This window comes from Miniopterus schreibersii (assembly GCF_964146895.1).
Source record: "Miniopterus schreibersii genome assembly, chromosome: 17".
NCBI classification, from domain to species: Eukaryota; Metazoa; Chordata; class Mammalia; order Chiroptera; family Miniopteridae; genus Miniopterus; species Miniopterus schreibersii.
Genome location: NC_138117.1, coordinates 25,238,757 through 25,254,409, shown reverse-complemented (window position 1 = coordinate 25,254,409; position 15,653 = coordinate 25,238,757). Strand labels below are relative to the sequence as shown.

The 15,653-nt window shown below is 33.6% G+C and overlaps 1 protein-coding gene across 9 annotated transcripts in view; it reads right to left on the bottom strand.

Annotated features, from left to right (window-relative positions):
• The window catches only part of LOC308547006 (uncharacterized protein C8orf34), a gene marked incomplete at its 3' end in the record, with an annotated part of 238,655 nt that overhangs the window by 153,464 nt on the left and 69,538 nt on the right, over positions 1-15,653 (bottom strand). For all 9 annotated transcript variants that reach the window (XM_081116587.1, XM_081116588.1, XM_081116582.1 and 6 more), the window contains exon 7: positions 11,379-11,545. In XM_081116587.1, coding sequence (XP_080972713.1) covers positions 11,379-11,545 — 167 coding nt within the window. The remainder of the gene's footprint in view (positions 1-11,378; positions 11,546-15,653) is intronic.

The following is a 15,653-nucleotide window of genomic DNA, read 5'->3' as shown; positions in this document are numbered from 1 at the left end:
GGGCACCTAGTACACTGCTGGTGGGAATGCAGACTGGTGCAGCCACTATGGAAAGCAGTATGGAGTTTCCTCAAAAGATTAAAAATTGACCTGCCATTTGACCCAGTGATCCCACTTCTGGGATTATATCCTAAGGAACCCCAAACACCAATCACAAAGAACTTATGCACCCCTATGTTCACAGTAACACAATTCACAATAGCTAAGATTTGGAAACAGCCCAAGTGTCCATCAGTAGATGGGTGGGGAGAGTTTAATCAGGGAACTTGTATGTTTATTGGCATAGCCCATGGACGGGGACATTGGTGTGGGGAGGGCCTGGGGGTGGGATGAATGTGGGGTGGAGGGGATCAGTGGGGTAAAAAATAAATAATTAAAAGCTAAATATCAAGAAAAAATAAAATAAAAAATTTTTAAAAAATCAATTAATGTGCCTTAGCCAGTTTGGTTCAGTGGTTAGAATGTTGGCCCATGGACAGAAGGGTCCCAGGTTCCATTCCGGCCAAGGGCACATACCTCAGTTGCAGGCTTGGCCCCGGTGGGAGCTCAAGTGGGAGGCAACCACTAGATATGCCTCTCTCACATCAATGTTTCTCTCTCTCCCTTTCTCCCTTCCACTCTCTGAAAAAATAAAATAAAATCTTTATAAAAAAAAAAAAAAATCACGCATCGAGGATGTAAAAAGAAAAATCAATTAATGTAATTCATCATATTAAAATTTTTTTTTAATTAAATGATCATATCAATAGATGCAAAAGCATTTGACAAAATCCAAATTTATTTTAGATAAAAACTCTCAGTAAACTTGAAACAGAAAAACTTCCCCAACTTGAGAAAGACTATCTACAAAAACCCTACAGCTAAAATCATACTTAATGGTGAGAAACTTGAAGCTTTCCCACTAAGATCAGGTAGAAGGCAAAGATGTGCTCTATCATCAATCCTTCTCAACACTGTATTTCAAGTTCTAGCTAATGCAATAAGACAATAAAATAAAATAAAATCTACAAACATTGGGAAAAAATAAATGAAATTGTAGGTTTACAGATGACATGATTGTCTATGGAGAATATGCAAAACAATTGACAAAATTCCTAGAACTAATAAGCAATTATAGCAAGGTTGTAGGATACAGGTTAGTATACAATGTCAATTGCTTTCCTAGATACTATCAATGAACAAGTGGAATGTATAATTAAAAACAGTTACTATTTACATTAGCACCTCTAAAAAGAAAACACTTAGGTATAAATCTAACAAACTATGTACAAGATCTACATGAGGAAAACTATAAAGCTTGGATGAATGAAATTAAAGAAGAACTAACTAAATGGAGAGGTATTCCATGTTCATGGATAGGAAGACTTAATATTATAAGACGTCAGTTTTTCCCAAGTTGGAAAACTGACTACCAAAATCAAGACTTACCATATATCTAAAGTAATCAAGATAGTGTGGCATTGGTGAAAGAACAGACATATATGCAACTCAATGGAAAAGAATAGAGAGGCCAGAAATAGACCCCCATACACATAGTTAACTGAACTTTGACAAAAAAGAAAAGGCAATAAAGTAGAAAAAAATGTAGTCTTTTCAACAAATGACACTAAAACAACTGGGGATACATAAACAGAAAAATGAATCTAGATATAGACTCTACATACACCCTTCACAAAAATTAACTCAAAATGGATCACAGACTTAAATGTAAAATGAAAAACTATAAAATTCTTTAAAAAATGACAAGAAAACCTAGATGAGCTTTAGTAAGAAGATGCCTTTTTAAATAAAAAACTAAAGGCATGACCCACGAAGAAAGAATAAGCTGATCTGCATTAAAATTGAAAACTTCTCTGTGAAAGACAACATCAAGAGAACACAAAGATAACCACAGACTGGGAGAAAATATTTGCAAAAGATGCACCTGATAAAAGATTATTATACAAAATATACAAAGAACATATATGACATGGGTAAAGGAGGTAAAAATACAAAGAGCTTTTAAAAATCAACAATAAGAAAATAACCCAATTAAAAAATGGGCCAATGATCTGAACAGACACCTCACCAAAAAGACAGATGGCAAATAAACATATGAAAAGTTTCTCAACTCATTAGGGAATCGCAAATAAAATAACAATGAGATAACAGTGCACACCTATTAAAGTGGCCAAAATTTAAAAAAAACAAAAACTTACATCACTAAATGCTGGTGAGGGCCTGAGGGAACAGGAACTCCCATTCCTTGGTGGGGGGAATGCGAAATGGCACAGCCACTTTGGAAAGCTGTTTGGCAGTTTCTTACAAGACTAAACATACTTATACAATCTAGCATTCATGTTCTTTGTTATACACCCAAATAAACTGAAAACTTACATTCACACAAAAACCTGCACACATGTTTTTAGCACATTATTTATAACTGCCAATACTTGGAAGCAACCAAGATGTCCTTTAGTAGATAAATAGATAAATTATGTTACATCCAGACTGGAATACTTTTGGTGTTAAAAATAAATGAGCTACCCAGTCATAAAAAGACATGGAATAATCTTAAGTGCATATTACTAAGTGAAATAAGCCAATCTCAAAAGCCTACATGCTGTGTGATTCCAGCTGTATGAAAAAGACAATACAAAGACAGTGAAAGGATCCGTGGTTGCCAGGGGTTATGGGGGAGGGAGTGATAAAAAGAAGAAGCAGAGAGGATTTTTAGAGCAGTGAAACTACTGGTGGACACATGTCACTATACAGTTTTCATAACCAATAGAATGCAATTGAATATACAAAACCCAAAACAAACACAGGTATAAAAGTATGAACTTTGCATGATAATATTGTGTCAATGTAGGTTCATTTATTACAATAAATGTATTACTCTGGGCAGGCTGTTGCTCACTGGGGAGGCTGTGCATATGTGGGAGACAGTGGTATGTGGGAAATCCCCGTGCCTTCAGCTCAATTTGCTATGAACCTAAAAATGCTCTAAAACCTAGTCGATTTTTTTTTATTAAAAAATGGAAAAAGGAATAATACAACTACAATATTAATAAATTTTATAAACATTATGCTAAGTAAAAGAAGCCCTTCACAGAAGACTGTACATAGTATATGATTTCATTTATGTAATGCTCAGAATACACAAATCCATAAGACAGAAAATAGATTAATGATTGCCTAGAGGACATGGAGTAACTGCTAATTGGGGTTTTTTTTGGGGGGGGGGTGATGAAAATGTCCCAAACTTAGATTGTGAGGTGGTTGCAGAACTCTGTGAACATAGTAAAAGCCATTGAACGGTGCACTTTTAATGGATGCACTTTGTCATGTGCGTGTACCTCAGTAAAGATGTTTAAACAAAGAATATAAGAAGATTCACATTATAGTGCTGCACATTTCCAGTTGATAATAAGGACATTTTCAGGGTAAATTCCTACATCTTTAGCTCTTTATATCACAAGAAAATCAGTGGGAAAGGAAATTTCAGTATATCAGATAAAAGATAGTGTGACCACATTGGGAATTCAAAACTAGGGAATTTATCATCAAAGATCAAACTCTGCTTTCTGAAGTGCAACTATGAAATTAAAATGACAATTTCTGTTTCTGTTCAGGATTATTCAAACACGATGCTTACAATAGGCACAGACTTTAGAAAACTTATCAGAGGTCACAGTTGAGACATGTCCACAGCAAATGCCTATATTACTGTCTTAAATTACCTTTCATACTTCATCTGTGTTTCTATAAAACTTAATCATTTTATTTTAGGAACAAAAACAAATGTCAAATTTAATTTTGACTCCTTGAATATTCTCATGATGTAACATTATGCAGCCATGATTTTTATACATAAAATTTTCTATTTTATTTCTTCAAATTCAAATCTACAAGGAAATGCACAGATAGTAAGAGTACAATGTAATGAGTTTTGATAAATATATATACCCATGTAATGAATACTTCAGTGAAAATATAAAACATTTCTATCACCACAGAAAGTTTCTTCATAGCAATCCCTCACCCCCCCACACACGCTATGTTCTGATTTCTATCACCATAGATTAGTTTTGTCTGTTCTTAAATTTCTTATGATTAAATTAGTGTAGTATGTAGTCATTTGTTTCTGGTTTCTTTTGTTCAATGTAATGTTTATAAGTGTCTTAGTTGGCTTAGGTTGCAGTAACAAAATATCTTAGACTGGATGGCTTAAATAACGGAAATTTATTTTCTCAGTCATGGAAGCTGAAAAATCCAAGATCAAGGTGTCAGTAGGGTCAATGTCTGGTGAGAGTTCTTTCCTTGGGTTGCAGATGGCCACCTTCTCACTGTATCCTCACATGGCCCTTCCCCAGTATGTGCACAAAGAGGGAGAGGGAGAGGGTGCTCTTTCTCTTCTTATAAGGCCACCAGTCCTATTGGAACCTACCCTGATGACCTCATGAACCCTGATAATTATCCCTGAAAGTCCTCTCTCCAAATACTATCAAAATTAGGAGCTGCGGCATCAACATATGAATTGATAGGGAGAGGGGCAGGTGGACAATTCAGTCCATAACAGTGAGATTCATCCAGATTGTCACAGGTATCAGTGCTTAAATCATTTTTATTATTTAACAGTATTCCATTGTGTAAATATATCACAATTTATTTATAAGTTCTCCTAGTGATTATAATTTTGATTGTTTTAAAGTGTATAATATTAATGAAGTCCAGTTTGTCAAATTTTTCTTTTATCCTTAGTGGGGGTTTTTTGTTATCTCTAGGAAATCATTGCCTGCCTCAAGGTTATGCCTATAATTCATTTTAAAATAATTTTTGTTATGGTATGATTTCTTTACATTTATCTCATTGTTCCAGCGCCAATGCTTGAAAATATTTTCTTTTTATATCAAATTGCCTGATGCCTTTGTTGAAAACTAATTGACCAGTTCTGTTTCTAAACTTTTAACTATATCACTGATCTGTGTGTCAAGTTTTGCGTCAATACCACATTGTCTTGATTATTGTAGCTTATTGATAAGTCCTGAAATCAGATACTTAAATTCCAGAGATACACCCCCTTTCCCAGAGGATTTTGGCAATTTTAGGTCATTATTTCCATATAAATTTTAGAATTAGCTCATTGATTTCCTTTTTTTTTTAAGCCTATTAGAAATGTGGTTGAGACTGTATTGGATTATAGATTTAATTTAATAATATTTTGTTGAGAACATATGTATCTATGTCCATAAGGGACATGTTAGTCTCAAAACCATCTGAGAAGTTTTCTCTCTTCTTCATTTCCTGAGTTTGTCGCATTTAACATTATTTCTTCCCTAAATATTTGAGAATTCATCAATTAAACTATGTGAACCTGAAGTTGTCTTTTGGGGAGGGATTTTATTTACAAGTTCAATTTAACAAACATAGAATGATTCAGATGTCCTATTTCTCCTTGTTTTATTTCTGGTGTGATGTGCTTTGCTAGATTTTTTTCCCATTATATCTAAGTTATCAAATATGTTGACATAAAGTTATTTTTAACATATATTTTTAAATTATCCTTTGTGTCTGTAAGGCCTATAGTGAAGTCTGGTCCTGTCTTTCCTTTCTAATACTGGTAATTTGTATTTCTCTACCTTTTTCTTTGTCAGTATTACTTGAACTGTGTCTGTCAGTTTCAGCATTGCTAATATTCTCTGTTAGCTTTTTAGTTCATTGATTCCTCTTTTTAACTGTATTATTTCCTTCTTTCAACTTACGTGGGTTCAATTTGCATTTACTTTCTGTAATGCCGTGTTCTTTACATTGAATATCTACTTTTAATAATCAAACAAAAACATTATTTTAGAAGAAACTTGACTCCCAAAAGATTTGATATTAAAAGCCCCTAAAATAAGCCTATGTTGACTTATAAGTGCTAATAGTTCTCCTGAAAATAATCACTCTTTCTTCAAATTTCTAAAATTTCTTGCTTACCAGGAAGGTAACAAACTGTGAAATCATGTTGATAGTGTGCATATTTGAACACTCAGAGAAGGAGGGAACTAAGAAGGCTAAGATCCTGAAACCATCATAAGACCAGTAATATCTCATATTACTTTTCTCACTTTATTTTAAAACAGAAGTAGGTTTACAGCTGTAATACAAATAAATAATACAATAATTAATAAATAATAACAGAAGAAGAAATTGTGTTTTGAGTACTCACAACTGTAAATCTACATTTGCCCACCCCTGTATATCACTTGGCTTCACAGGAGGAAATAATTATTACTTAGAATATGAAATAAATACATCTGTGTGAGGATCTAGTTTTTCTATTACACTGTCAGTGAACATTTAAAAATATATGTGCAGATTTTCTATAATGTTTAAGTGTGGTCATTAATTACCAGTGTAACTACTAAAATTTCTGAGATTATCTTATATTTAAAAATGAGGTCACTTAGAAGGAGGTGATTTGGAAGATAATTTGTTCAGTATGTCCTAGATTTAGAGCACTTATTCAGTGGTGCTCACAATTGTTTTATTTTGTCATCCCATGAATTTAGATATTTTAATTTCTAATATGTACTAATTCCATACTAAGTTATTTTGGTACTATGCTGACTAAATTTCTAAGCAGTATTTAAAGCAATCTTACAGACAATTTAAAGTATCTATAGATTTAATTTTGGAAGTCCTCTTACGTTCTAACAGAATCTTTTCTACTAAGAATCTTCATTCTAAAGTGACAACTTTTCTGTTGTCCTGATATTCCCAATGATCAATACTCAAAGGAAACAGTGCACGTATACTCCCATGTGCCTCAGTCTATTTCACACACTCTAGATCATTAAAACAGAGGTACAGCAATAGGTAGGTAGGTAGGTAGGTAGATTATTGTTTTACATTTAAGCCTGTTTCCCTTTCTCTCTCTCTCCTCCACATACTCAACATAATAGAGTGACAGCACCCACTTCTCTTTAGGTGAATTTCATGTTATTTTTCAAAAATGGGTGCTTTCTATTATAAGAAGTCTCCAATTTAAAAACAACAACAACAACAACAAAAACAGAACAGAGAGTGGATGTTTACTTTCAAAATGCAAAAGAATTTGTCAAAAGATCATTTTAATGTAACGAGTCCCTCTAATAATTTTTATATTTTACAGAATTTGGTAAGATACTGAGGTTTTAGAAACTCAATTATTGTATTTTGCAAAGAATACCAGTATAATTATACTTGTTCTTAATTATCAAATTTAAAACAAATAAAATAGATATGCAATTGCCTTGTATGTTTTGGTAATATAACTTTAGTTTTAATCTTTATATGACTATGACCTAAGACTAGAAAGTAGAAAACATGGCTAATCCTGTTTTTTTTCTTTTTCAGCACCTCTGGAATATGATTTTTAGATATTAGCCTCATCAATTCTGAGAAAGCATTAAAAAAAACCTTTTAAAAGTAATATCCCATACTAAAATGTGTAAAAGTAGTTCTGCCTCTCAAATAATTCTGATGATATTTTTAAATGAGTATAAACCATATAGAGAATAATCGAACATGTCATTGCAATTAGCATTTCACCAAAAATAAGAGGGAAAAATGCATGGAATATAATGAAAATGGGCTCAGATTTATAAGGTGAAATCTTTGAAACTAATGAAGTCCCTCAAATTTTCTGTAAAAATTAATGAAATAAAATATATAAAGATTTTTATATCTTGTATCACTGTAACTTGTCTTACACTTAAAAAATATTTATTTTAATAACTTAAAAAACATAAAGATTCTTCATTATGTTTTATTCATTGTGGTCATTAGTTTCTAGCACAATTACTAAAATAGCTGAGAATATCTTATATTTGAAATTGAGAGTTACTTAATTTAAGGTGACATGCAGATATTTTATTCAATATCTTCTATAATCCAAGAACCAATTTCAGAGGTGTTTAAAATTAGTATATCTTACATTCCACAAATTTTGATATTTTATTTTATGATATATATTAATTCCATATTGTTACTTTTATCCTATGAATTTATAAGTAGTGTTTAAAGCAATCCTACAGAAAATATTTAATCTATATAAAAAAATTATAGATGCTATACTATAACACTTTCACATACCCAATATGTTTAGAAAAGAAACCCACAAAAGTGTAACTAAACAATTATAGAGAATTAAATATTAGTAAATGCTAACAATGCTAAATCTCTTAATAAACAAAACAAGGATCAATAGTTTTATTAAATTTTACTACTTCAACCAAAAGGCTTTCTTTCTCTTCTAATCAACCAGTCTTACTAAGGAATAATTCTTTATATAGTAACATAAACTAGTGAATATGCCTTTTACTTATCTATCACTTTGAAAAGTTTACAGAGTGCTTCACATGCATAATAAATAACATTTTCAGCCGGTTAAATCTTGGTATACATAATGACAATTTAAACCCTTAAAACACGTAAACTATAGCTAACCCATTCTACAAAGCATGGTAGATTCAATGATATTCTAAATACCAGATGTCCCTGTTTCATTTTACACCGATTCTATGTACTACAATTTGATTTCATGAAAATTTCGAGAACTTAGCATTTGTATTTTCTTCAAATAAGTACAATCACACATTTCTCTAGAAGCAGAGTTTCAAAAATATTGTCTTAAAATTCTATAATAATAGACAAAATACTGGAAATCTAATATTAAAAGGACTAGGAAGGTAGGTTTTTATAGTTTCTAAATAGATTTAGTATTGTACCAATGATCCCACTGAAATACAATGAAATATTAAGAGATATACATGGCTATTCAAGATGTCAGGTCTTCAAATAAATAATAGCTATTTATGCTATATCCATACTTGGTATATTATATCATGACTGAAAAAATTCCTAACTCTTGTACTAACTGAAATTATCATGTACTGTACATCTGATTGATTTCATATAAAAGATGAGCCATTACCTTAGTGAAAGACGTAACATTGTAAGCAATAAATTTACATACACTAGTTAAGAAAACTCTGAGTTTATATTTTAAAGATGTATTTTTAAAATAATTAAACAATATTAATGGGTAGGAGTATTTGGGACTTAAAGTCAAACATATTTCATATCCAAATCATATTTTATTTAATAGACAAACTTTCTGAGCAAAACCATCTTTGGATAGAATTTTCTGCTATATCCCCTGTGTTCACTGAGACAACTAGGCAGCAGGGAAAGCTGCATATGTCATTATTTTACGGGACAGACCAGTGGATGTGGAACACCCGTGTTATTGCAAGGAAGCCTCACACCCTAGAGTTCAGCATTAGATAGCACCAGCCATCTATGCTGAGGCATGTAGAATTACAAGGAAAAAGTCCAAATCCTTCCACTGTCTCCCATGATTAAATTTGCTCAAGCCACAGGATAAAATGTCTAAATGAGAAAAAACAATTGAGGACCAGCTATTAGTTGCTCACATTAGGTTATCTTCAAAACCCAATCCTCTGGTCTTCAGCTTGCGAGACCACAAACCTGAGAACAGAGCAGCTGAGATCTAGCAGGTACCAGCACTGAGTGGACACCGGGGTCTCCTTATAGGGTCCCTTGAGATATCCCTGAAGTTCTGCGCTTTCCTCTACTCTGTGTACGTATTCCTGACTGTCAGGGATCCCAAAGTGACTCTGAGCATGCCTGGGTTTCTTCAAAAGATTCTTGTGGCAAGATACAGTTGCCTTCATGTGGACACAGCTGACCAGGAGCTGTCGTTTACGGGAAAGGAGAGGGAGGAGGGGGTATTGGCACAACCGACGGCAATTCATTGTTACTGACCGAAGCAGAGGAGCAATTACAAGCACTGCCCTGGGGCACAACCGCAAGAGTCCACTCCTCCGGGAGCAAACCTGCGAGGGTAACGACCGCACCCTGCCTGCTAAACATATACCTACGTGTCCTTCAGGACTCACCTCAGAGGAATCCGTTTCTTTAGGAAACATGATCGCCGCCCCCTACTCCTGCATTAGGGGTTATCCCTGTATAAAGCTGTGAACTTAATCAGATTAGACCTGTAGCAAGCACTGCTGGAATGGGGTATTTGCTGGGAAAGTTCCAGCAAACAGAGATCGTGAGTATTTTATTTTTATGTCCCCAGGACCGAGCCCACTGCCTAGCACATAATAAGTGCTCAATAAATATTTGCTGAATGGAAATTGACTGAAAAAGGTCCCCCCACCACATGTGGTACATCTGCCACACTAATAATTTGGAGGTGGGGAAGAGGAGATTCCTTAAGAGGCACCCAGGCTTACTTGTTTGTTAAAAAGAAAGAGAGAGAGAGAGACCAATAGCTTGAGGTGAAAATACCATGATACAGTCTCCTCAATGCTGGAATGAATGCAATTATACCATCAGAAAACATCAGTGATCCTGCCATCACTGGTTAAATGACACCTCTGCGGACCGATGCATGGAGACCTACATCATTTATTATGATAGTGTTTTACTGTCATAAATACTTAAAACCAAGAAATCTGGTTTAAGAAAAAAAATTTAAAATACCTGTATATTTCTAAGACTCCATATTTTATATGTTAACCTTATTTGAAGCTTTCAAATGACTAAAACTATTTATTCTCTTACTAGTATTTTGTTATGAAGTATTTAAAATTGGTCTAACTATTTAGAATAGAATAACATATCCCTGAAATAAAAACATTGTTTTATATGTGGATCGCTTTCTCCAGGAAAAAAAAAAGTTCATTCCTTCCTTTGGAAAAATGGTTTTCCAAAAGGAAATTCAATTTTTAAAAGTTGCTATGAAAAGATTTCTGATGACACAGAAACATACATTTACTTCATCAACAGATATAAAAGGATTTCCTATATATACAACATTAATAAGATTTTTATGAAAGGCCTGTAAAAAACTTGAAATCTCTACATACTTTCCTGTCATTTATGGAAGACAAAAAGCATTAGTTTACTCTCTGCCTCTTTAACCTATTTTTATGAAACACTCTTGAAATAACAGGGGGACATACGGGATAAGAACTGAAACGTGTACTTTGGATACATTTTATAGACAAAAGATGTGATCAAGGCAACTTTAGTCAGAGAATAAAGTAAGCAGACTTGAATGTTTATCACAATTGCACATAAAGCCTGATTAAACAGTCAGAAGGCAAAGGGCTGTATGTACAGAGTGCAAAATACAGTCTCTTAATCCGCATGCTCAGGGGTGTCACCTTCGTTCTTAGATGCAACCGCATAAAAGCTGAATATAAGTAAACTATGTGTCATGCTCTGTCTTTCCCCTACGACCAAACTGTTCAAAACTTTCAAAGTCTCTGAATCACTACACATTTTTACAAAGCCAGAGAAAAAGAAAAAGAGAAATGATTAATTTTTAAAATTACCCAGCAATTCCATTGCTTCGTCTTCGTTATCAATGTCGTCTTCTGTTACAGATGCGGGAGGGCTGTGGATGGACTCAAAAGAATCCTGGGAGAGCATTGCTGCCAGCAGCTTCTTGTGTTGCTGTTGCTGTTGTTTTAACCCCTTAGTCTTGGGTTCCACCTTTAAGCTGAAGAAATATTTAAGGGTTAACTTTCAATGATGGTGGCATGATGCATGAGCTGTGGTGAGTAAAGAAAATCGACAAACATTTTACTCAAGTATTTTGCTATGCAAATGCATGGACTTTTAAGCAAAGTTTTCCCCAAGGACAATGAATATATAGGCCCTGTCTTCTTTCTTAGACATCCTTTGGTACCTCATTTCTCAAGTTTTTCATTTTAATAAAGTCCAGCTTATCAATTATTTTTTACATGGGTTGTGCTTTTGGTGTTGTATCTAAAAAGTCATAGCCATACCCAAGGTCATATAGGTTGTGTACTGTTATCTTCTAGGAGTTTTATAGTTTTGCATGTTACATTTAGGCCTACGATCCATTTAGAGTTAAGTTTTGTGAAGGGTGTAAGGTCTCTGTCTAGACTCTTTTTTTTACATGTGGATGTACAGTTGCTCCAGTACCATTTGTTGAAAAGGCTACCTTCGCTCCATTGGATTGCCTTGGTTCCTTTGTCCAAGGTTAGTTTACTGTGTTTATGGGCTATTTCTGGGATCTCTATTTTTAAGGCTTCTGTTCTTTAATTCCTTTGGCAGGCTGATTTTTGATTAATCAACATTTTTTATGCTTAAAATTTACATGTTAGAGGATTCCTAAATTAATAACTTTGGTTTAGTCTCTGCCATATGTATTATATATTTCTATCATGTCTACATAGTCAAAATCCAACATATTAAGGTTCTTTGTCCTTGGAATTCTTAGTAAAAGAGTCCCCTCCCTCCATCCATTTGTTTCCCTTCTTATTCTGGTTTATTTTCTATCATCCTACTTATCACTAGTTGAATTTATGGTTTATATTTTTATATTCATTTGTTTCATTGTTTGTCTCTTGCTACCAATAAAAGGAACTCTAAGAAAAGGGGAACATTTCCAGCCTTTGTTTGTAGATATAGAAAAACAGTGATGAGTTTTAATGAAAAGGGAAACTTCTTAATGGAAAGTGATTTTGACTTTTATTTTAATAATAATATCTTTCTAAGTCATAAGATTTTCTATTCATTTTATAGCCTATTTACCATCTAATAACAATGCTCAGTTAGCAAATAAAGCTAATTAACCAGATGTATATTATCTATTGATACTGTTCTTGTTTTAATGATGTGGTTCAACTTAGAGAAGCTTCATTAGGCTTTCAGGTCTTGATGAGCCTATTTACAAATTCACATTACAATTCAGCAAGTAATTTTAAGAACTCCATTGCCCAGCTATTGCAAAGTCTAATTAAGATGGGGCTTAAGATAGAATTATATAGTTTTATAAACTTAATTTTTGTTTAGTTTATATTACAAATGTGTGATTATTTTTAATAACTCTAATTGTACAACAAACATATATGTTTTCCCCCTAAATAGCTAGACAAACCATAGCAATTAATGCCAATTGGTAGTATCTGACAATCGTGGAAAACCTTCAATCATTCCCCAACATGTTCACCTCTCTCTTTTGTGATCACTCTTTCTTTTATAGCTCAGATGCTTTAATTATGTTCTTTAACTGTCTTAATTTAGAACCACTTTGAGCATCTATGAAAGATGTGGCATAAAAATACAGGAAAATGTCCATGTGCACATACACACGACATTTTGCACGTAATTTCAAGAGATCCAAAGATCTCTTGAGTCCATACAGAGGCCATATAGGGGTCACGAACTCCATATTAGTAGCTTTTGTCTTATTCTAATAGCTTCTCGATATTGTCTTCATAATTGCCTTTGTTTGAACCAGCACATAACCCTTCAGGTAACAGCAATGCGTACTAAAATTATTGACCTTTTCCATACAGTGCTGTATTGCAGAGCCTAAGGTAAAAAGTTCAGATAAGGTATACCAAAAAAAAAGCTCCAGGGAAAAACTGTGGGTAAGTTTCTACCCATAAGACTCTTAAGGTTCACTATGCCTTTTATTTAATTCTAATAAAGGTAAAAGTCCAGCCTATTGTGTATATAGTATCCGAATGAAAGGGAAAGTTGGCTAGCCATTCAAATAAGATTTGAGCATTAAACAGTAGGAGAGGCTAAGATAGAAAAAGGGGCAAAAAGCTAAGGTGGACGATAAACGATCCTTCTTATTAATAAGCTTCATTTAGCAGACGTCTATCGAAAGCCTCCCAGGTACCTCCTTCACTCACATAACAGATGTCTACTGACAGGGTGCTGGGCCCAGTCGGGGAGAGAAAAACGGAAGAAGTCATCTTTGAAAATTACAGCTTTTCTTTCAGGATTCTAGAATATCATGTAGTCTGTGAATGCTTATGACTGTTAAGTTACATTACAAGTTCATTACTATTTAAGGGCAAAGCTAACACTATAGCTGCAAACTGTAGAGTCATTTAAAAATTTCTTCTCAACCCATTCTCATTCATCCAAGTCAAATCTAATGCTGTGGGAGTGCCTGGTATAACTTCAGAAATCCTGTTTTATATTAGAAGACGGGAGAGATATAGTTTCTAATCCACAGTTTATTGCTATTCTTTAAATTTAGTTCAGATACGCATGCATTCTTTCAGCTCTCCTGGGGCATCTGGGCAGGACTGAGCCACTTTCTTCCTTTCATAGGTAATACCTCAACTCACAATTTAAAGCTAGAGAAAAATAAAACAGAAAACATTTTTTTAAACAAATATTTGAGAGAGATACTTATGGATTGAGTTTTTATGGGTAAGGGACTGAACTAGAATTACAGGAAAGATTCCCTTTATGGGTATTCAGGAGGAAACAAGGGCCCACTGAAGCTAGGAAGAAAAAAGAAACACTGACATTCACAATAAATAGCTCCGATTATTATTATGACTAAATGAAAGCAAAATGAAAATTGACATTTCTCTATTTTACATTTAAGGACTAAAGATCTAGCAATGAATAAAGATAAAGGTCTAGCAGGTTTCATAAGCCTGATATTAAAAATAAAATTACCCCCATTGACAGGTGAAATTGATCTGGCATTTCACAAAAGAAGGTAAATGGAATTTTAAAAATGGTTTTATTCTCCTTACATAAGAAACTCAAACTATTTAAATAATTTAAAAGTTATTTCTCATGGAAATAGAATCCATTTTCTATATGCCTAAAGCACATTAATGAGTATTCTGAATTTCCTTCCTTCCAGCCAAGTGATAAGTCAAAGTAAAAAAACCCTGAAAGCTATTACATTGTAGAAAATACAATTTTCTCCTTGAGAAAGAATAGTTATTGCTTGCTGCTAAATTTAACATAGGATATACAAAGTTACTGTGGCTACGCTATGCATAGGAAAAGCTCTTCTGTGGTGCTCAGCTAGTAACATTCGCAGGATGTTTTAGGTCCTGCCAGTTCGGCTCATGAGTATTTATATCCATTCTCTCAATCTCGGGTATGCCATGCTTCACATAACGCCTTTCACTCCAACTTCCTTATAGAAGTTTTCATTTTTGTTTAGAGTTTTACTCATTGCCATTGTTATTATAAAAAATGGCTATTTGAAATAGACTTTTCCTAATAAATATGATCTGAACATTTCCCTTCTATCAGCATATGGAAACTTAAGGCAAATCTCTCATCACCATTAATGAAATATGGACTCTCAAATTACAAATCATAATTATTTTAAACATTAAACAAAGGAAATGTAAAAGATTATATGTAATCATACTTATTAACTCTAAACTTAAATGGCTCTAAACAAAGGTTTCTCTCTCTTTATATTCCACTTTAACATTGCCTTGTATGGTCTGTTATACATTTAATAGTTTTTTCTTCCCTGTTGACTATAATGTCTCTTGTCCATCAGAAGTCCTCCCTCTTCAATTCTTTTTTAAATTAAATGTATTGGGGAAACACTGGTTAATAACAGTATATAAATTCCAGGTGAACAATTCCATAATACACCGTCTGTATATTGCACTGCGTGCTTACCACCCAAAGTCTTGTCTTCCTCCCTCACCATCTATTTGACCCCCTTCACTTTCTTGGTCCCCTTTTCACTCCCCTTCCCCTCTGGTAACCACGACACTATTGTCTGTGTCTATGAATTTTCTGTTTTTTGTTTTATATCCCTTGGTCTCAGAGGGATTTTTTGTGAACTTGAC